The sequence below is a fragment of the Alosa alosa genome, chromosome 3, assembly GCF_017589495.1.
Source record: "Alosa alosa isolate M-15738 ecotype Scorff River chromosome 3, AALO_Geno_1.1, whole genome shotgun sequence".
Lineage (NCBI taxonomy): Eukaryota > Metazoa > Chordata > Actinopteri > Clupeiformes > Clupeidae > Alosa > Alosa alosa.
Genome location: NC_063191.1, coordinates 699,613 through 720,557, shown reverse-complemented (window position 1 = coordinate 720,557; position 20,945 = coordinate 699,613). Strand labels below are relative to the sequence as shown.

Genomic DNA, 20,945 nt, shown 5'->3' with positions numbered 1-20,945 from the left:
TCATTTGTATGTGTGTATTGTGTGGTAAACTTTGGCCTTGGTGCCCTGACGTGTGGCCTTTGTGCAAATATGCCCAACTGAAGGCCAAGTGGCCTTGCCCCTAAAATTATGAAATTATAAGCTTGCACATTGCAGTATTAGAATAATTTCCCCCAAAACACTACACATATTGTATCATGCAGATTTTATGAGTGCCAAGCAAAATAAACCAATTTCTTAATTGGTGTTTCTTCAGATTGCATTGCAGGCAGAAACCCCATGAAGTTATCCTACAACTGATTTTGATACTGTACTATATGGATGGTAGCTACATAAGATTTAACAATACAGTGTTAGAGAGAAATCAGATGGCCAAAGACTTGAGACTTGACTTGGACTCGTGACAAAAGACTCGAGACTTGACTTGACCTTGCCCCTCAAAGACTTGAGACTTGACTTGGACTTGAGTTCTAAGACTTGAGACTTGACTTGGACTTCCAAAAAATTACTTTTGAACATCTCTGCTTTATTGTAAACTTGTCGGATATCGAAAAGTAAAAACGACACATGCAACAGCAACACAGTAGTGTTCCCGGTCAGTGACCGCGCGGTGTGTATTGGGGCGTGAAGAGCTGCCAACAGCAGAACAATCTACAGGCTGGGCGCGTGAGAGGCGCGCGGCTGGCTGAAAGTGAAAGTAAACCGGCAGTGATTTTCGAGAAGTCTGTCTGTCTCTGTCTGTCAAGTCAACCAAAACAAAGCATAACCGGCACGACAGTGATTTCCGAGAAGTGAAGTGTGTTCGTGTAACACTGTACCCTGCACTCTTCTCCCATAAGATCAGATAACCTAAAGACAGACTGAGCTCTCGTATTGTCTGAAGTCAGATGTGTTGATGCAATATTGTGAGCTTGTCTCTCTCACAAGATAACGAGTGTGATCCGCACTGCGTGTGTGCCCTGTGTCTTCTGTGCTGTCGACGGGCTATTACGATTAAAACTCTCGGGTAAGCTAACCTAACCAAATTGTGTATTTGCTATTCATAGATCAGGCGTATTAATCAAGCACCTTGATTATGAATGCGGACTGCATGGTGCTTGTTTACACCTGTGGAAAGGGACGAGACCCATGAATACGCTCTACGAGTTTATCGTGGGAAATAAGAGACGGCCTAATGCCGCCAATTGTTACACAGGTAGTGATCCTTACTTGATAGTCGCTTTGCATAAAAGTGTAAACTAAACGAAAAATGTAAAATATATGTTTTTTTCTTTTTTTCTTTTTCCTGGATTTATTTTACCACCAATGATTGGTAACTTGTAACTGTGACTTAACTGTAGTATGCTGGGTGGTGGGTGGTGGGGCAGTCTGGAGAGCAATGTTGGCAAGTGAGTGAGTGTGTTTGTGTCTATTGTGTGTACTTGAGTCCTGATTTTCTTTTTCTTTTACTGTATTGTCATTAGGACCCCTCGAAAATGAGATGTCGCATCTCAAGGCGTTATCCTCTAAATAAATAAATAAAATAAAAAATGTCTTATAGACTGCCTTATAGTGCGTTAACTGTTAGGCCTACATCCGGATGCTGTTTCCTGCTTATTTCCATTCGTTTTCTTCAAGGGTTCGGTGATCTCAACATTCTATTCTACATCCTCACGCGGTTCAGTCTGAATCTTGTCACACACGACGCAGTTTGAATCTTCTGTCTCCAAAGGTAGGCTGCAAAAGATAAATGTTTTATAAAATGTATCAGTTTTGACGGTGTGTGCATCCTAGACCCACTTGGTCAACCAAGTGAGTAGCTCAAATATAACTGCAGTTATGGGAAAGTTATACTGCAGTTGTTCCGAAATGCACTAAAATAATATTTTCATGTCCAGAATATTGCATTTGTGTGGCAAAGTGTAGGCTAGTGCAATGTTTTTTTCATGCTCAAACTTTTGTATTTCTTGCATATATCTTGCAGCCGTGGCCCACTGGTTAGCACTCTGGACTTGTAACCGGAGGGTTGCCGGTTCGAGCCCCGACCAGTGGGCCGCGGCTGAAGTGCCCTTGAGCAAGGCACCTAACCCCTCACTGCTCCCCGAAAGCCATTGTAGCAGGCAGCTCACTGCGCCGGGATTAGTGTGTGCTTCACCTCACTGTGTGTTCACTGTGTGCTGTTTGTGTTTCACTAATTCACCGATTGGGTTAAATGCAGAGACCAAATTTCCCTCACAGGATCAAAAAAGTATATATACTTATACTATATGAACTGCATATACATTCTCCAAAACTGCAGTTTTGATACCTCAGAAACACTGCCAAAGTGCAACCTTTTTAACTCAACAAGATGCAGAGAAATGAATGCCTTTATCACTAGTAGGTTAGACTACTGCAGTGCACTTTTTACTGATCTTCCAAAAAGCATATGAAGAAATTGCAACTCACACAGAACTCTGCTGCTAGACTTTGAACTAAGACCAAGAAGAGAGAACACATCACCCCTGTGTTGGCTGAACTGCACTGGCTCCCTGTTTCCTATAGAATTGGAATTGTACGGTTCTGTAAATTACTTACAAAGCTCTAAATGGCATAGCACCTTCATATATCTCTGAGCTTTTCATATCTTATCAATTACAAAGGAAACATGGGATCCTCCTGCTAATCTTTAGATCCTTTCATGCTAATCTTTAGATCCTCCTGTGCTAATCTTTAGATCCTTTCATGCTAATCTTTAGATCCTTTCATCCTAATCTTTTAATTGTGCCCAAAGTGCTCCACAAGCAAAGTGGAGAAGCTGCTTTGACCCATTATGCACCGAAGCTATGGAACACCCAGTCTCTGTACATCAAACAGGCACATTCTGTAAACATCTTTAATAAAAGAGCTGAACACATACCTGTATATGAGAGCTTTTAGTTAACTCACTTTTTATCTTGTAGCCTATTTCATCACATTATTTTACATTCTACTGCTGCTATTTACAGGGTCTTCCTATTGTCACTGCATTAGTTGTAGAAGTGACGGCGTCCCTTACAAAACTTCAATGTTTGCGGGAGATTTGCTGCAAATTTGTGGGTGATTGTGGAAAACAAAGGAGTTTACTAGAAAATATTGCCAGAAGTTTGCCAAGTTCTAGCAACAATGAAAAGTTTGCCACTATGGCAAATGTGTTCGCCAGTGATTTGCCAGCACACTTAGCCAATGATGGCAAACTGTAAGTTTGTAAGCAGTTGTAAAAAATGTAACTAATATCAGACATTTTCATATGACAATACCCATCTCATTTCACCAATACTGAGAGAAATTGTTAATGTGTGTGTGTGTTTTTGTGTGTGTTAATTGTGGTCTGTGTGTGTGGTTTGTGTGTGTGTGTGTGTGTTAATTGTGGTCTGTGTGTGCGCATGTGTGTGTGTGTGTGTGTGTGTTAATTGTTGTGTGTGTGTGTGTGTGTGTGTGTGTGTGTGTGTGTGCGCGCGCGCGTGTGTGTGGTGTGTGTGTGTGTGCGCGTCCCCCCAGATGGCTCTCTCCATGCAGACCCCGGTGTGTCTGGTTGATAACGGGCCTGACGGGCACATGCGTGTCCAGCAGGAGGCGCTGCAGATCCTGGAGCAGATCCAGCAGCCGGTGGTGGTGGTGGCCGTGGTGGGGCTCTACCGCACGGGCAAGTCCTACCTCATGAACCGGCTGGCCGGCAAACACACAGGTCGGAGCCACAGCAGACAAAGCAGTGTGTGTGATTGGTGGAGATGTAGTGGGCAGCCTAACCAAAGCGTGTGATTGGTGGAGATGTAGTGGGCGGGGTAATCAGAGCATGCGATTGGTGGAGATGTAATGGGCGTTAGATAGATAGATACTTTATTGATCCCCAGGGGAAATTCAAGGTCTCAGCAGCAGCATACATACAACACAAACACATTCTTTAACAGCAGAAAGAGTAATTAAAGTATATACTATAAAAACACAACTAAGCAGTAAGGACAGTAGAAGATAAAGAATAAGCTAAATATACTAAAATACAAATTATACTAACACTTAATACAATATATAAAAAATATACTAAAATACAAATTACAAAAAATACAAATTATACTAACACTTAATCTAAATCAATTCTAAAACAGTATCCACATAGTGGTGATTAATAAATCAGAGGCTTTGCAATGACTGAGGCAGGGACTGAGCCTGTGATTCTCTGTGCATAGTAAGGTATGGTAAGGTGCTCTAAGGTGCTCTGTGTGAATGAGTGTCATGGTGGTAGTGCAATGGTGATAGTGGTCATGGTGATAGTGCAAATGAGTAAGTCAACAGTGCAACAATGCAGAAATAAAGTAAAGTAAAGTCTATATATCTATATATTTAACTATTTAAGAAAATGTATAAGTGTGGCCACAGTTCGGCTGTGGCATGGAGGGGGGGGGGGTTATGCATATGTGCTGATGTGCTAATATAGCACGCATACAGTGAGGCATAAAGACAGTGGTACAAGTGGCTAGTGGACAGACAGTACCAAACATGGAGGGGGTGAAGAGGCAGACAGACTATGCAGAGAAGTCTATCTCTCCTCTTCCCTTAAGTGAGGCATTCAACAGTTCAATGGCCCTGGGGACAAATGACTTTCAGTCTGTCAGTTGTGCAAGGCAGTGAGCCGAAGTCTCCAGCTGATCAGGCTCTTCTGCTTAACAATAGTGCTGTGGAGAGGGGTGACACTCATTGTCCAAGATGTTGATCAGTTTGTTCAGGGTCCTTTTGTCAGATAGTGAAGTGATGCACTCCAGTTCAGCTCCAACTACAGAGCCAGCTTTCCTTACCAGCCTGTCAATTCGCCCCACATCCTTCTTCCTTGTGCTTCCTCCCCAGCATACCACTGCATAGAAGAGGACGCTGGCCACAACAGACTGGTAGAACATCCTGAGGAGCTTGCTGCACACATTGAAGGACCGCAGCCTCCTCAGGAAGTACAGCCTGCTCTGCCCTTTCTTGTAGAGTGCATCAGTGTTGGCTGACCAGTCCAGTTTATTGTCCAGGTGGAGACCCAGATACTTGTAGGTGCTAACCACCTCCACATTGACCCCATCAATGTGGACTGGTAGCAGAGTGGGCTTAGACCTGCGGAAATCCACCACCATCTCCTTGGTCTTTGAAGTGTTAGTTGAAGATGATTGCGTTTGCACCATTGCACAAAGTCCTCCACCAGGCTCCTGTACTCCTCCTCCTGCCCGTTCCTGATACACCCCATAATTGCAGTATCATCAGAAAACTTCTGCATGTGGCATGACTCGGTGTTGTAGCAGAAGTCAGATGTGTACAGGGTGAACAGGACTGGAGAGAGCACAGTTCCCTGTGGCTCGGTGCTGCAGATCACAGTGTCAGAGAGACAGTTCTTCAGTCTGATCGAACTGTGGTCGCTCGGTCAGGTAATCTGTAATCCAGGTTACCAGGTGAGCGTCCACACCCATCTGCAAGAGCTTGTCTCCCAATCTGAGGGGCTGGATGGTGTTAAAAGCACTTGAGGATTTAAAAGAACATGATTCTCACAGCACTTTTCCCCTTGTCCAGGTGGGAATGTGTCCTGTGTAGAAGATAAGTGATGGCATCGTCCACGCCCACTTTCTCCTGGTAAGCAAACTGTAACGGGTCTAGTGCATCGCTCCATTGTCTTCATCACATGTGATGCAAGAGCGACAGGTCTGTAGTCATTCAGCTCACTAGGGTGTGGCTTCTTAGGGACAGGGGTGAGACATGATGTCTTCCACAGTGTTGGAACTTGTCCAAGGCGTAGGCTCAAATTGAAGATGTGCTTCAGTGGCTCCCCCAGTTCAGCAGCACAGGCCTTGAGTAGCCTTGGGCAGAGTCTGCCAGGCCCAGCTGCTTTGTAACCAGAGCGTGCGATTGGTGGAGAGATGTTGAGGGGTTAGGTAATCAGAGCGTGCGATTGGTGGAGATGTAATGGGCAGGGTAATCAGAGCGTGTGATTGGTGGAGATGTAATGGGCGGGGTGACCAGAGCGTGTGATTGGTGGAGATGTAATGGGCGGGGTAACCAGAGCGTGTGATTGGTGGAGAGATGTTGAGGGGTGGGGCATGAAGCTCATGGTCTCTAATGAAGTTCCTGTTGATCTCTCAGGGTTTGCCCTGGGCAGCACCATCGAGTCCAAAACCAAAGGAATCTGGATGTGGTGTGTACCTCACCCCTCTAAACCAGGTGTGTACACACACACACACACACACACACCTCACCCCTCTAAACCAGGTGTGTACACACACACCCACACACACACACACACCCTCACCCCTCTAAACCAGGTGTGTACACACACACACACACACACACACACACACCTCATCCCTCTAAACCAGGTGTGTACAGTACACACACACACACACACACACACACACACACACACACACCTCACCCCTCTAAACCAGGTGTGTACACACACACACCTCACCCCTCTAAACCAGGTGTGTATTGTGGTGTTTTTTCCAGTTTAAGATACTTTTACATTTCTATAAGTTCCCATTTATTGTAAGTTCCCATTTATTGTAAGCCAGAGGACTAACTGCCACAACAAGACAAAAGGGGAAGCGGCAGAACCGCCCACACACACAATGAAAGAAATGGCCTGAGTTCTGACCATATGGAGAAATGGCCTGAGCTGAGTTCTGACCATATGGAGAAATGGCCTGAGCTCTGACCATGTATGGAGAATTGGCCTGAGTTCTGACCTTTTGTGTGACGTTTTCAGTAGTGCCGGCTAGCATGCAGTAGTGTGTGTGCGCGTGCAGGGCGGTGGTAGTGTAGTGGATAAGGAGCTGGGCTAGCATGCAGTAGTGTAGTGGTTAAGGAGCTGGGCTAGCATGCAGTAGTAGTGTAGTGGATAAGGAGCTGGGCTAGCATGCAGTAGTAGTGTAGTGTAGTGGTTAAGGAGCTGGGCTAGCATGCAGTAGTAGTGTAGTGGCTAAGGAGCTGGGCTAGCATGCAGTAGTGTAGTGGTTAAGGAGCTGGACTACCAACGTTGTGCCCTCTTCTAACATCTGGTCATGTTTAATCTGGTCATTCTTAATCTGGCCATGTTCAATCTGGTCATGCTTAATCTGGTCATGTTTAATCTAGTCATGCTTAATCTGGCCATGTTAAATCTGGTCATGTTTAATCTAGCACTTTAATTTGGTCATGTTTAATCTAGCACTTTAATCTGGTCATGCTTAATCTGGTCATGTTTAATCTGGTCATGCTTAATCTGGCCATGCTTAATCTTGTCATGTTTAATCTAGTCATGTTTAATCTGGTCATGTTTAATCTAGCACTTTAATCCGGTCATGCTTAATCTGGTCATGTTTAATCTGGTCATGCTTAATCTGGCCATGTTTAATCTGGTCATGTTTAATCTAGTCATGCTTAATCTGGCCATGTTTAATCTGGTCATGTTTAATCTAGCATTTACCACTATATTGTTCCCTATACTGACTATCCCTCTTCTCCCTGTAGTGACTTTTATTGAACTGTTATCATATTCTATGGCTATGTGAGTAGTAGCCTACTTATTGAACTGTTATCATATTTTATGGCTATGTGAGTAGTAGCCTACTTATTGAACTGTTATCATATTCTATGGCTATGTGAGTAGTAGCATACTTATTGGACTGTTATCATATTCTATGGCTATGTGAGTAGTAGCCTACTTATTGAACTGTTATCATATTCTATAGCTATGTGAGTACTAGCCTAGTTATTGCTTATTGTTAGTGATGATCTTGCCTCTATGCGAGTAGTAGCCTACTTATTGCTTATTGTTAAGTGATGATCTTGCCTCTTCAACAGGAAACACCCTTGTCCTGCTGGACACAGAGGGACTGGGAGATGTAGACAAGGTGATGTACAAGGACTCTTTTACCCTTACTGAACACTGTAGATGTAGGCAAGGTGATGTACAAGGATTCTTTTTTTACCCTTACTGAACGTTTTAGATGTAGACAAGGTGATGTACAAGGACTCTTACTCTTACTGAACACTTTAGATGTAGACAAGGTGATGTACAAGGACTCTTTTACTCTTACTGAACACTTTAGATGTAGACAAGGTGATGTACAAGGACTCTTTTTTTATCCTTACTGGACGTTTTAGATGGGCGGGCGTGATGTGCTTTTAGTTGCCCTGGATTTCCCATCTAAAATAGGGATAGTTGAAATACAACTGTACAACTTTATAGAATGACAGTTCATGAAGTTGAAATCAAAGACAAACTTTTCACAGGCTGCATTTATATTTAAGTTGATTTATTAGCATATAGCAATAAGCCCATCTGTTAGTAATGAATCATTCATTTAGCACATTTTTCATCCAACATTCTGTCTGTTTATATTTTTCAACAACTGCATGTGAAACTGGGCGTGTGTGTGTGTGTGTGTGTGTGTGTTTGTGTGTGTGTCTGTGCGTGTGTGTGTGTTTCATGTCTCAGGGAGACTCCAAGCACGACACACAGATCTTCTCTCTGGCCGTCCTGCTAAGCAGCACTCTGGTTTACAACAGCAGAGGGACCATCGACAACAGGGCTGTGGAGGACTTGCAGTATCCTTGTACACACAACGGTTGCCGTAGCTGACAGTATTAAGGAACTTTAGCAATAACCAGAGCTTTGTTAAGGAGATTTAGTGTTAGCCAGAGCTGACAGTATTAAGGAGATTTAATGTTAGCCAGAGCTCGTAGTGTTATGAGGCTTTAGCGTTAGCCAGAGCTCATAGTGTTATGGGGCTTTAGCGTTAGCCAGAGCTCATAGTGTTATGGGGCTTTAGCGTTAGCCAGAGCTCAAAGTGTTATGGGGCTTTAGCGTTAGCCTGAACTGACAGTGTTATGAGCATTAGCGTTAGCCAGAGCTGACAGTGTTATGGGGCATCAGCGTCAGCCAGAGCTGACAGTGTTATGAGCATTAGCGTTAGCCAGAGCTCATAGTGTTATGGGCTATTAGCGTTAGCCAGAGCTCATTGTGTTATGGGGCTTTAGCGTTAGCCAGAACTGACAGTGTTATGGGGCTTTAGCGTTAGCCAGAGCTCATAGTGTTATGAGCATTAGCGTTAGCCAGAGCTCATAGTGTTATGGGCTATTAGCGTTAGCCAGAGCTCATTGTGTTATGGGGCTTTAGCATTAGTCAGATCTGACAGTGTTATGGGGCTTTAGCGTTAGCCAGAACTGACAGTGTTATGGGGCTTTAGCGTTAGCCAGAGCTCATAGTGTTATGAGCATTAGCGTTAGCCAGAGCTCGTAGTGTTATGGGCTATTAGCGTTAGCCAGAGCTCATTGTGTTATGGGGCTTTAGCATTAGTCAGATCTGACAGTGTTATGGGGCTTTAGCGTTAGCCAGAGCTGACAGTGCTGCACCTCAACTGCCTGCAGATATGTAACTGAGCTGGCTGAATACATCAAAGTGAAGTCATCTGATGAAGATGGAGACGATTCCGAGTTTGTGAAGGTCTTCCCCAGCTTCATCTGGGCCGTGAGGGACTTCACTCTTGAGAGGAAGATCGACGACAAGGATGCGACAGAGGATGAATACTTAGACTTTGCCCTGAAGCTGAAACCTGGTATGAAATATCAGCTCCCAAACTCACCACATTCTTACAAAACTTACAAAAGTGAGGAATAAACTTAATAAGCTACAATTTGATGAGATGCTAGGTTCAAATTAATAATACACCATCCTACCTCCTTAGACCTCTGAGCTTCTCGCAGGGTTAGGTGAGCTTACCCCTGATCCTGATCTTATATTATCAACAACGTCCTTTAGAGCTTATCCCTCACCCTGATCATGTTCTTATATTATCAACCACGTCCTTTAGAGCTTACCCCTCACCCTGATCATGTTCTTATATTGTCGACCACATCCTTTAGAGGTTATCCCTAACTCTGGACCCTGGTCCTGTCCTAATATTATCGACCACATTAATGTCCTAATATTATCGACCATATCAAGGTCCTTACATTATCGACCACATCCTTTAGAGTTTTAACTTCACACACTTCACATTGCTTAGACAGAACACACACAAACACAGACTCCCACCTCTTCCTTTCATGTGTACAGAACCCGCTCATCCACATAGACACCCCTCTATTCCTTTCATGTGTACAGAACCCGCTCATCCACATAGACACCCACCTCTTCCTTTCATGTGTAGATATGTCCACTAACCCAGAGCTCTGCTGGTCTCTCCTGAAGGTAACTCTAAAAAGGTGAATGACCACAACCTTCCTCGGGAATGCATCCGGAAGTACTTCCCATCCCGGAAGTGTTTCACCTTCCCATTTCCCAGCCGCCCGGAGGACGTGATCCGTCTGGAGACCTTGTCCCAGTCGGAGATGGCTCCAGAGTTCCTGGAGGTCACGGAGCGCTTCTGCACTTTCGTCTTCAATCAGAGCCCTGTGAAGCAGCTGAAGGATGGACACACTGTCGACGGCAGGAGTGAGTCAGACTGGAGCTGTGTTGTCACGATAGCAGAGTTAAGACTAAGTATCAGCAGAACAGTCAAACTACAATAACGTTGTCACGATAAAAGGGTTAAAGGTGCCATGTGTAATGTCTGGCAAAAAATCAATTCATACTCCACATTCCATAAAAGATGGGGGCAGTATACCTCCAGAAAGTGAGTTGGTCTACCCTAGAGTAACAACCGAGACACGTGTATTGCAGTTTGGCTGGCGGTTATGTTGCCCGCATACCGCCTCCCATGGCCGAAACTGGTATTATGAATATGTATCATTCTTTTGATGCGTGTAGCTCATTTTTTGGATATTTTTACCTCAATTCTTACACATGGCACCTTTAAGACTACGAGAACACTATGGTTCATAAGTGTATTTAAAGGTCTTCGAGATCTAGTCTGTAAGAACAACTGTAACTAACTCATTCTGTTATGAATTAGCAAATAAATGTAAGTGTTACTGAATAATGTAATAGCCAACAACACTCTCACGGTGTTGCTCCCCCACTGTTACTACACAGCCACTGTGTAGCTGATGCACGGACGCCTGTTCCAGAGTGTCTGCTCCAGTGTTGCTTAGTTACATCTATACTGTTCCAGAGTGTCTGTTGCAGTGTTGCTTCGTTACTGCTGGCCTGTTCCAGAGTGTCTGTTACAGTGTTGCTTAGTTACTGCTATACTGTTCCAGAGTGTCTTTTACAGTGTTGCTTAGTTACTGCTATACTGTTCCAGAGTGTCTGTTCCAGTGTTGCTTAGTTACTGCTGGCCTGTTCCAGAGTGTCTGTTCCAGTGTTGCTTAGTTACTGCTTGCCTGTTCCAGAGTGTCTGTTACAGTGTTGCTTAGTTACTGCTATACTGTTCCAGAGTGTCTACTTCAGTGTTGCTTAGTTACTGCTATACTGTTCCAGGGTTTCTGTTCCAGTGTTGCTTAGTTACTGCTATACTGTTCCAGAATGTCTGCTGCAGTGTTGCTTAGTTACTGCTGGCCTATTCCAGAGTGTCTGTTACAGTGTTGCTTAGTTACTGCTATACTGTTCCAGAGTGTATTTTACAGTGTTACTTAGTTACTGCTATACTGTTCCAGAGTGTCTGTTCCAGTGTTGCTTAGTTACTGCTTGCCTGTTCCAGAGTGTCTGTTACAGTGTTGCTTAGTTACTGCTATACTGTTCCAGAGTGTCTGCTACAGTGTTGCTTAGTTACTGCTATACTGTTCCAGAGTGTCTGCTGCAGTGTTGCTTAGTTACTGCTGGCCTGTTCCAGAGTGTCTGTTCCAGTGTTGCTTAGTTACTGCTATACTGTTCCAGACTGTCTGCTGCAGTGTTGCTTAGTTACTGCTATACTGTTCCAGAGTGTCTACTTCAGTGTTGCTTAGTTACTCTGGAAAAGCTCTTGACTGGTTTGAATCTTACCTTAAAGGGCGTTCTTTCAACGTGTCTTGGCAGGGACAGGTATCTAAGTCTCATGACCTCACCACAGGTGTGCCTCAGGGATCAGTATTAGGACCCTTGCTTTTCTCTATTTACACCACTTCCTTAGGTGATACCATTCGCTCCCATGGATTTGACTATCACTGTTATGCAGACGACACTCAACTTTACCTGTCTTTCCCACCTGATGACTCTAGTGTTTCCCACGGATTTCTGCATGCCTTAAGGATATTTCAGCCTGGATGAAAGATCGCACCTTCAGCTTAATCTCTCAAAAACAGAGTTTTGGTGTTTCCAGCTAAAACAGCTATTCCCCAACAGATTAACATCCAGCTTGACTCAACTTCACTGACCCCAACTAGATCGGCCACGAAACTTGGCGTTGTAATTGATGACCGACTTAACTTCTCTGAGCATATAGCTTCTATTGAAAAATCATGTCGGTTTATGCTTTACAACATTAGGAAGATCAGACCTTATCTGACACAAGATTCCACACAACTTCTTGTTCAGACCATGGTCATCTCTAAGCTGGACTATTGTAATTCACTATTAGCTGGCTTACCCGGCTTGTGTAACAAGATCATTACAGCTGATTCAAAATGCTGGAGCACGCCTGGTCTTCAATCAGCCAAAGAGGACACATGTAACTCCTCCCCCTAGTTACTCTCCATTGGCTCCCCTATAGTAGCCAGAATTAAATTTAAATCTCTCACTTTGGCCTATAGGACACTAACTAGATCTGCTCCTAGTTATTTTAATTCAATAATCAAGCCTTACATCCCCAACCGCCCACTGCGGTCTTCTGGTGATCGTATGTTGTGTCGACCAGTCATGAAAACTGGGTCTAATTCCAGACTCTTTTCTTCAGTGGTTCCATGTTGGTGGGAATGAACTGCCCAGTGCTCTCCGTTCCTGTGGTAGTTTTGGGTCGTTTAAGAGGGGTCTAAAGACATTCCTATTCAACATATACTTAGTTGTTTAAGCGCTTATGTGTTATGGTTTATATAATGTTGTTTTATTTTAATTGGGCTGTTAATTAATTTGACATTATTGTTTATTATTGATATTCTCCTTAATGTAGTCTTAGCATGTCATTGTTTTTATATTATTGATTGAATTGACATTATTGTTTTATTATTGCCTTTCCCCTTTTTTACATTGCTTTTTATTAGGCTATTGCTTGAATTGATATTATTGTGTACTACAACTATTCTCCTTACTATATTTGACCTACATTTTAATCTGTTCCCTGTTCAATTTTAATATTATTATGTTGTTTTGTATTTATGTGTCGCTTTGGACAAAGACGTCTGCTAAATCCATAACCATAACCATACTGCTATACTGTTCCAGGGTTTCTGTTCCAGTGTTACTTAGTTACTGCTGGCCTGTTCCAGAGTGTCTGTTCCAGTGTTGCTTAGTTACTGCTATACTGTTCCAGAGTGTCTGTTCCAGTGTTGCTTAGCAATTGATACCCAGAGACCAAGTGCTTGTGTTTATTGCCCCCTCTCTGAAGTCCTGGGGCACCTGATGAAGATGTACGTGGAGACCATGTCCAGCGGGGGAGTGCCCTGCTTGGAGAACGCAGTGGTTGCCATGGCGCAGATTGAGAATGAGGCTGCTGTGAAGGAGGGTCTGGAGGTTTACGAGAGTGGCATGGCACAGCTGACCATCTACTTCCCCGTGGACCTGCGTGACATCACCGCCGAACACCAGCGCCTCAACAGCCTGGCAACTGAGGTCTTCATCAAGCGCTCCTTCAAGGATGACGAGGGGAAGCACATTAAGTCTCTGGAGGTAAACTAGACCTGGAAAACTAATAATCAATCGTTCTGGAGGTAAACTAGACCTGAAAAACTAATAATCAATCATTCAAGTGGCAACATGCTGGTACGACTACTGACAAAAGATCAGTAGAAGAAGATCATGTCTTTGATGTAGAGTTACCATCCGGTTCATTAGTGTTGAGTTAGTCATCCGCTTCATTAGTCTGGAATTATTGAAGAATCATCCGCTTCAGTAGTGTGGAGTTATTGAAGAATAACTAGATAGAAAATAGATTCTGTTTTTCTGTGTTTCATTTCAGGAGGCTGTTAACAAGCTGTTCAGTAGATTCCTTCAGCAGAATGAGGAGGCCTCGGTCCAGAAATGCAAAAAGGTCCTCACAGGTCTCTCTGCTCCACTGAGGGAAAGACTCCAGCAGGGATTCTACATGAAACCCGGAGGATACCAGCTCTACTGCCAGGACATGGAGGACATCGTGAAGAAATACAAAAGCCAGACCCAGCTGGGAGTCAAGGTTAGACTCGCATACAAACACTCCCCAACAGAGAGTAGAGAGACTATGGATGCCTCAGCAGAGAGACTATAGACGCCTCAGCAGCAGAGAGACTATAGACGCCTCAGCAGCAGAGAGACTATAGACGCTTCAGCAGCAGAGAGACTATAGACACCTCAGCAGAGACTATAGACGCCTCAGCAGCCTCGAGACTATAGACACCTCAGCAGCAGAGAGACTATAGACGCCTCAGCAGAGAGACTATAGATGCCTCAGCAGCCTCAAAGACTATAGACGCCTCAGCAGCAGAGAGACTATAGACGCCTCAGCAGCCTCAGCAGAGAGACTATAGACGCCTCAGCAGCCTCGAGACTATAGACGCCTCAGCAGCCCCGAGACTATAGACGCCTCAGCAGAGAGACTATAGACGCCTCAGCAGAGAGATTATAGACGCCTCAGCAGCCTCGAGACTATAGACGCCTCAGCAGAGAGACTATAGACGCCTCAGCAACAGAGAGACTATAGACTCCTCAGCAGCAGAGAGACTAGACGCCTCAGCAGAGAGACTATAGACGCCTCAGCAGCCTCGAGACTATAGACGCCTCAGCAGAGAGACTATAGACGCTTCAGCAGCAGAGAGACTATAGACACCTCAGCAGAGACTATAGACGCCTCAGCAGCCTCGAGACTATAGACGCTTCAGCAGCAGAGAGACTATAGACGCCTCAGCAGAGAGACTATAGATGCCTCAGCAGCCTCAAAGACTATAGACGCCTCAGCAGCAGAGAGACTATAGACGCCTCAGCAGCCTCGAGACTATAGACGCCTCAGCAGCCCCGAGACTATAGACGCCTCAGCAGAGAGACTATAGACGCCTCAGCAGAGAGGCTATAGATGCCTCAGCAACAGAGAGACTATAGACGCCTCAGCAGAGAGACTATAGACGCCTCAGCAGCCTCAGTAGAGAGACTATAGACGCCTCAGCAGAGAGACTATAGACGCCTCAGCAACAGAGACTATAGACGCCTCAGCAGAGAGACTATAGACGCCTCAGCAGAGAGACTATAGACGCCTCAGCAACAGAGAGACTATAGACGCCTCAGCAGCCTCGAGACTATAGACGCCTCAGCAGAGAGACTATAGACGCCTCAGCAACAGAGAGACTATAGACGCCTCAGCAGCCTCAGCAGAGAGACTATAGACGCCTCAGCAGCCTCAGCAGAGAGACTATAGACGCCTCAGCAGCAGAGAGACTATAGACGCCTCAGCAGAGAGATTATAGACGCCTCAGCAGCCTCGAGACTATAGACGCCTCAAAGACTATACTGCCCTACAAAGGCAAAAGACCTTAACTCACCAGAGTGTGAAACAGAGAAAAATGACTTTAAAGTTTTTTTGTTGTCCAGCCAATTCTATGATAGGTTGGACACTGAAATTTTGCCAAGTAGTTGTCATAATGAAAACAATTATCTACATAAAAAATTGACCTCAAACTTGGTCTTTGACCCTTATTTGGAAGTTATTGTATTCTGCCTTTGCATTATCTGCAAAACAATAATGGGTCATACAAAGGCAAAATACCTTAACTTCTCATTTATTGGCCATTTGGATTTTTATCACTCTATACAAACATTTCTATGATAACAGTGATAGCCTTAAAATAACATTTAGTGAGTTCTGTCTAGTAAGGCTTAATATTACATCAATAGAATATTACAAAATAAAAAATAATGAGAAAGCTACAACTGTACTGGATCATTTTAAAACCTTATTGTTGTACTTAATATAAGTAAAATAACACTTTAAGAGGTTAAAGTAACCTTCCACCTATATTTCTTACATTTGAAAGGTTTGATTTGGTTATGCTAGTAATATGTAGATGCCCTTTCTCAAATACCATTTACCCTTTTCTGACAAACATAAAGGAATATGCTTATATTTGATGACGTTGTGTGTATGTTTTCCAGAATTAATGAAAAACCTCTGTATTAATACATTTTCCTGGACAGAATGGAAAATGTATTTAGTACCACATGCATGTACAGATAACAGTTCTCTCACAAATGTGATATGATTAGGATCGATTGTCTTAATATAGTCAGTTTATGACAGTTTACAAAGAAGGGAGTCTAACAACAAACTGATTTTAGAAAATGTATTAAATTAACAAGACAATGAAACGAATAAAATGAAAAATCTTGATGGTATTTTGGTTGTGTGTGTGTGTGTGTGTGTATACCTGGCTGCGCAGATGTGTGTGTGTGTGTGTATGTGTACCTGCCTGCACAGATGTGTGTGTGTGTGTGTGAGAGAGAGAGATAGAGAGAGAGAATCACAAGAGTCTGGAAATCAGTCCACAGAAAGTTAAATGGGCTTATTCTTCAACCTCATTGAGGTTTGTGACCGCCAAGGTGCTCCAGAAAGACCTCCTGGTAGGAGGCATGAGGGGAACAAGATTATTTTGGATCTCCGTCTTCTTGGCCTCCTCCACACCCCAGTCTTGCTGCCTCAAGGTGGTTGGTATACAGGGATTGTACTTCTTTTGGAGGAAGTCCATCTCTATAAAGTCCTCCTCCCCATGGGATTTCTTTACGAACATGGACCTTGGCCCACGTCGCAGTTGCACCACTTTGAGTTCAGCCAGCCTGGGCATCCTTTTAGTCTTGGCTGCAGAATGGCCATCCATCCAGGCCCTGATGTTATCGTTTTTCAACTCCACCACCTCCACTTTCCTAGAGTTTGAATTGCCCACCACTGACAAAAAGTCATCAAAATCAAAAACTACTCCTCCAGGTCTGTGCCTCATTTCTAGTTCCACACCATGGTAAAAGCTGTCGGCACTCGTGAAGGTGTGACCCGGCTCGAAAAACTTCAAAGTTACATCTTCAGCTGATATTGTTTCAGAATTTACCAGTGTCAGCAGTGAAGAAAACAGACACCAGTTTTTATTCTGGGCGCTACAATTATCTACCCAGTATATAACATGCCTGATGTCCCGCTCTTTTTCTAGTGCTGCTGCACATGGCGATGCCATTTCTTTGGCATTCCGCCCTGCAATTCCCTCATGCCAGACAACAGAGATGGTTTTTCTTTTGTTTTGTTTTTGCCCACTGACACAAAGGTCTCATGGTATACGGATATTCGTCGGGTGAACACTGCTGACTTCACACCTGACATGCGTGGGAGCATGATGACTTTCTGCAGGTCAACGCTTCTGACAGATGTGTCGTCAGGCCAGTCCTTGTCTGCATCCGACCTGTAGTGCAGTCAGGTCTTAGCTGCTTCGGTTTGGTGTTTATGCCACTTCACACACTGAGGGCAATTTTCTGCAGCCTCCCCCTGGTGATCAGCCCTCACATGCTGGTCCTGGAGCAGACAGCACTCACACTTCTCTTCTCCAGGTAAAGCTTATGTTCTTCGACTGTTTTACGGTAAGTCTCATAAGAGCAGCGGTTCCCTTTTTCAATGAAGTCAGCAAACATGAGCCTGACTGTGACATCACTTGGGAGATAACGCCGTAATGGTGCATGCTCCCTCCGGTAGTGGCTGACTGACGGGTGGAAGGATTCAATGTGGTCAATCAATGGTTGCAAGTCGAGCTTGTTGGCAGGCTCGTGTCTCCCTCGCATGTCGTTGGGTGGAGCTAGAGCAGTTGTTATTGTTTTGCCCATGACTGAGAGAACTAGGCTATCATTGGTGGGATGATAACCTAGCGTGGAAAGATAGAAAAGCTTGCACACCTGCTGCGGGGTCTTGTGGGTATCCTGCAGCCTGCTGCGGGGTCTTGTGGGTATCCTGCGCCCTGCTCCGCTGCCTACTGGGATTGGCTCAGGCCTTTGCCGTTGGAACCTGGCTGACTGAGGCAAATATAAAGGCCCGTTTCTGTGCGTATGTCAAATTCCAGTACTCAGACCAGATTTCTTGCCGCCTGTCTTCTGAAAATTTCTCAGAGCACTGCCGTCGGCATTTAGCTCCACATGGTCCCCTCATTGGTGGTCTTGTGGGCTCTGATGGAGGAGCAGGAGAGTGTGCTTGACCGTTTGGAACAAGGTCAGACAGTGGTTGGTTCCCTGGAGCTGAGGCTGGTGTGGCTGGTGGAAGAACTGGGTCTGGAGTTGTGACATGGGCAATCACAGGCTCTGGTGTCATTAGTGGCAGAGGAGTGGGGTCTGGTGTGCTCATGGTGAACAGCTCATCTTCTCCACAATTCACAAAATTATTGGCAAATTATATCGACTTATGGACATGCTGTCTAGTTTTGTTCGTATGGGAGTGAAATATTTTGCAACCAACACTGTCTTAGCTAATAGCCTACCCACAGCGACACTTTAACTTGAATGACAACCTATCCGGACAACTTCGCACTTTTAGGCTAGCTAGCCAGCACATAATTAGCCTATATTGCAAATGGGCTTGCTGAAAACTCGTGATGGATTTAAACAATGGATTTTGTTTTCCATGGATTTTGACCAGGTTTAAAGAAAAAGGTAAGCTGCGATCTGTTATATTTGCGGGGTTGGTCTGTGTGCGTGGTTTAATGTTTTCTTCTCACCGGGGAGGTGTGTGAGGCATCCTCAACCCACCCACCCACTCGCGTCGTTTTCTGTCAGTGAGTGGACTGTCAGATTGGCAGGCAGCTAGCCCTGTATGCCACGAGAAAAGTTGTACTACTAGTTAATAGTATCCAGGCTTTGATTTAAGGGTGTCTTACAGCTGGCACACCATCTATCATGTAGGCATTTTGTGGATCAGACACAGTTGTTTTGTTGTGTGTGTCAAGTAGCCTAGCTTTGCCCAAGTTTGCATCGCTAGCTAGCTAACTAGGCTACCAGTATCCAAGTCGAATTTCACAAAATCTGAAGTAGATTGCATATCTAAAAACCTTTTTTTTTCATGTATCCATATCATCCTTACCTTGATCTTGGTATTTGCGTTTCAAAGCCATCTCCACCATCATTTTTCCACGAGAACAGGCCATTCTTAATGCTAAATAGCAAAACAACCACTGCAACAATTGTCAATTTTTATTGAAGTTAATGTGTGGCAAAAGTGCTTCAATTACATACAATACATAGACCATAACTTCAGCGCGGCAAACAATATCTTGACGTTGGTGGTGGGTAAATCAAAGGCAGAGTCCCTTAACTCTGCTGTAATGTAATTGCAGCGTTCTAGAGTGCAGCAGAACAAAGCTAAAAGACTACAACTGATGTTAAGGGCTTCTCTCTTGGCTTTCCCTCTGCTTTTGGAAGTTATGGCAAAAACAGCATCTTTTTACCAGAAAACAACAAAATTGATATTTTTCCACATGATATAACTGATGTCCATTGTTCTAAAAATGGGAATAACTCATTTTTGACCAAAATTGAAGTTAAGGTCTTTTACCGTTGCACGGCAGTATAGACGCCTCAGCAACAGAGAGACTATAGACGCCTCAGCAGCAGAGAGACTATAGATGCCTCAGCAGAGAGACTATAAGACGCCTCAGCAGCCTCGAGACGCCTCAGCAGAGAGACTATAGATGCCTCCTGAGCCTTAGCGGAGAGACTATAGACGTCTCAGCAGCAGAGAGACTATAGACGTCTCCTCATCAGAGAGACTATAGACGCCTCAGCAGCCTCAGCATTGAGACTATTGACGCCTCAGCAGAGAGACTATAGACGCCTCAGCAGAGAGACTATAGACGCCTCAGCAGCCTCGAGACTATAGACGCCTCAGCAGCAGAGAGACTATAGACGCCTCAGCAGAGAGACTATAGACGCCTGAGCAGCAGAGAGACTATAGACACCTCAGCAGCCTCAGCAGAGAGACTATAGAAGTTGATGTCTTCATCATCATCATCATCATCATCATCATCTTCTTCATCAGGACATGTATGTGTAGATTCCATTGATTATTGGATAAGACAGAGAACTTAATGTACGTCTGTCTGTCTGTGTGTGTGTGTGTGTGTATGTGTCCCAGGCTGAAGATGTGTTGGAGGAGTTTCTGAAGCAGAGGAAGGAGGAGTCCTCAGCCATCCTGCAAGCTGACCAGAGTCTCAGCGCCAGGGACAAACAGATCTGCGGTGAGTGTACGTGAGTGTGTGTGTGTGGGAGGAGTAACATATGTGCATATATTATAAGGCTGGGATGATTCTTCAACATATTTGAGGTAATGGGCTATATAAATTCTGCAATAATTTGCGCTGAAATCAAAGGATGTAGATTAATTTATTTATTATGTGTGTGTGTGTGTGTGTGTGTATAATGTGTGTGTGTGTATAATGTGTGTGTGTAGAGCAGCGTGAGAGAGCCGTGATGCTGGAGCAGGAGGTGAAGGCTAACGAGGAGCGTCAGCGTCAGCTGGAGGAGCGCATGCATGCGGAGCAGAGGAGTAATGAGGAGCGCATGCGACAGGTGAAGGAAAAGATGGAGCAGGAGATGAGAGAGCAGCGGGAGGAGGCACGACGCGCCACAGGTACACACACACACACACACACACGTTATACACACACATTATACACACACACACACATTATACACACACACACACACACTCTCACACACACTCACACACACACACACACTCACACTCACTCCCATGGGAAAGTGGGAAAGTACCACTGGATGAGTCATTCTCTAATTTAGGGTACATTTCATACCACCGGATGAGTCATTCTCTAATTTAGGGTACATGTCATACCACCGGATGAGTCATTCATTACATTTAGGGTACATTTCACACCACCGGATGAGTCATTCATTACATTTTATTTAGTGGACACTTTTTGTCCAAAGTGATTTACATACTGTATGTCAT

The 20,945-nt window shown here is 44.4% G+C and overlaps 1 protein-coding gene across 3 annotated transcripts in view; it reads left to right on the top strand.

Annotated features, from left to right (window-relative positions):
• Positions 1 to 762: 762 nt before the first annotated feature.
• LOC125292004 (guanylate-binding protein 1-like) overlaps positions 763 to 20,945 on the top strand; it is a 99,115-nt gene continuing 78,932 nt past the window's right edge. Inside the window, exons 1-12 of one of the 3 annotated variants that reach the window (XM_048239065.1) lie at positions 767 to 985; positions 1,597 to 1,690; positions 3,478 to 3,664; positions 6,085 to 6,162; positions 7,783 to 7,832; positions 8,420 to 8,529; positions 9,352 to 9,539; positions 10,175 to 10,417; positions 13,383 to 13,663; positions 13,953 to 14,165; positions 20,109 to 20,211; positions 20,429 to 20,510. In XM_048239065.1, coding sequence (XP_048095022.1) covers positions 3,478 to 3,664; positions 6,085 to 6,162; positions 7,783 to 7,832; positions 8,420 to 8,529; positions 9,352 to 9,539; positions 10,175 to 10,417; positions 13,383 to 13,663; positions 13,953 to 14,165; positions 20,109 to 20,211; positions 20,429 to 20,433 — 1,458 coding nt within the window. In that variant the 5' untranslated portion in view covers positions 767 to 985; positions 1,597 to 1,690 and the 3' untranslated portion in view covers positions 20,434 to 20,510. Of the gene's footprint in view, positions 986 to 1,596; positions 1,691 to 3,477; positions 3,665 to 6,084; positions 6,163 to 7,782; positions 7,833 to 8,419; positions 8,530 to 9,351; positions 9,540 to 10,174; positions 10,418 to 13,382; positions 13,664 to 13,952; positions 14,166 to 20,108; positions 20,212 to 20,423; positions 20,604 to 20,945 lie in introns of those variants that run through there. The other 2 variants (XM_048239064.1, XM_048239062.1) reach the window with 2 other exon arrangements.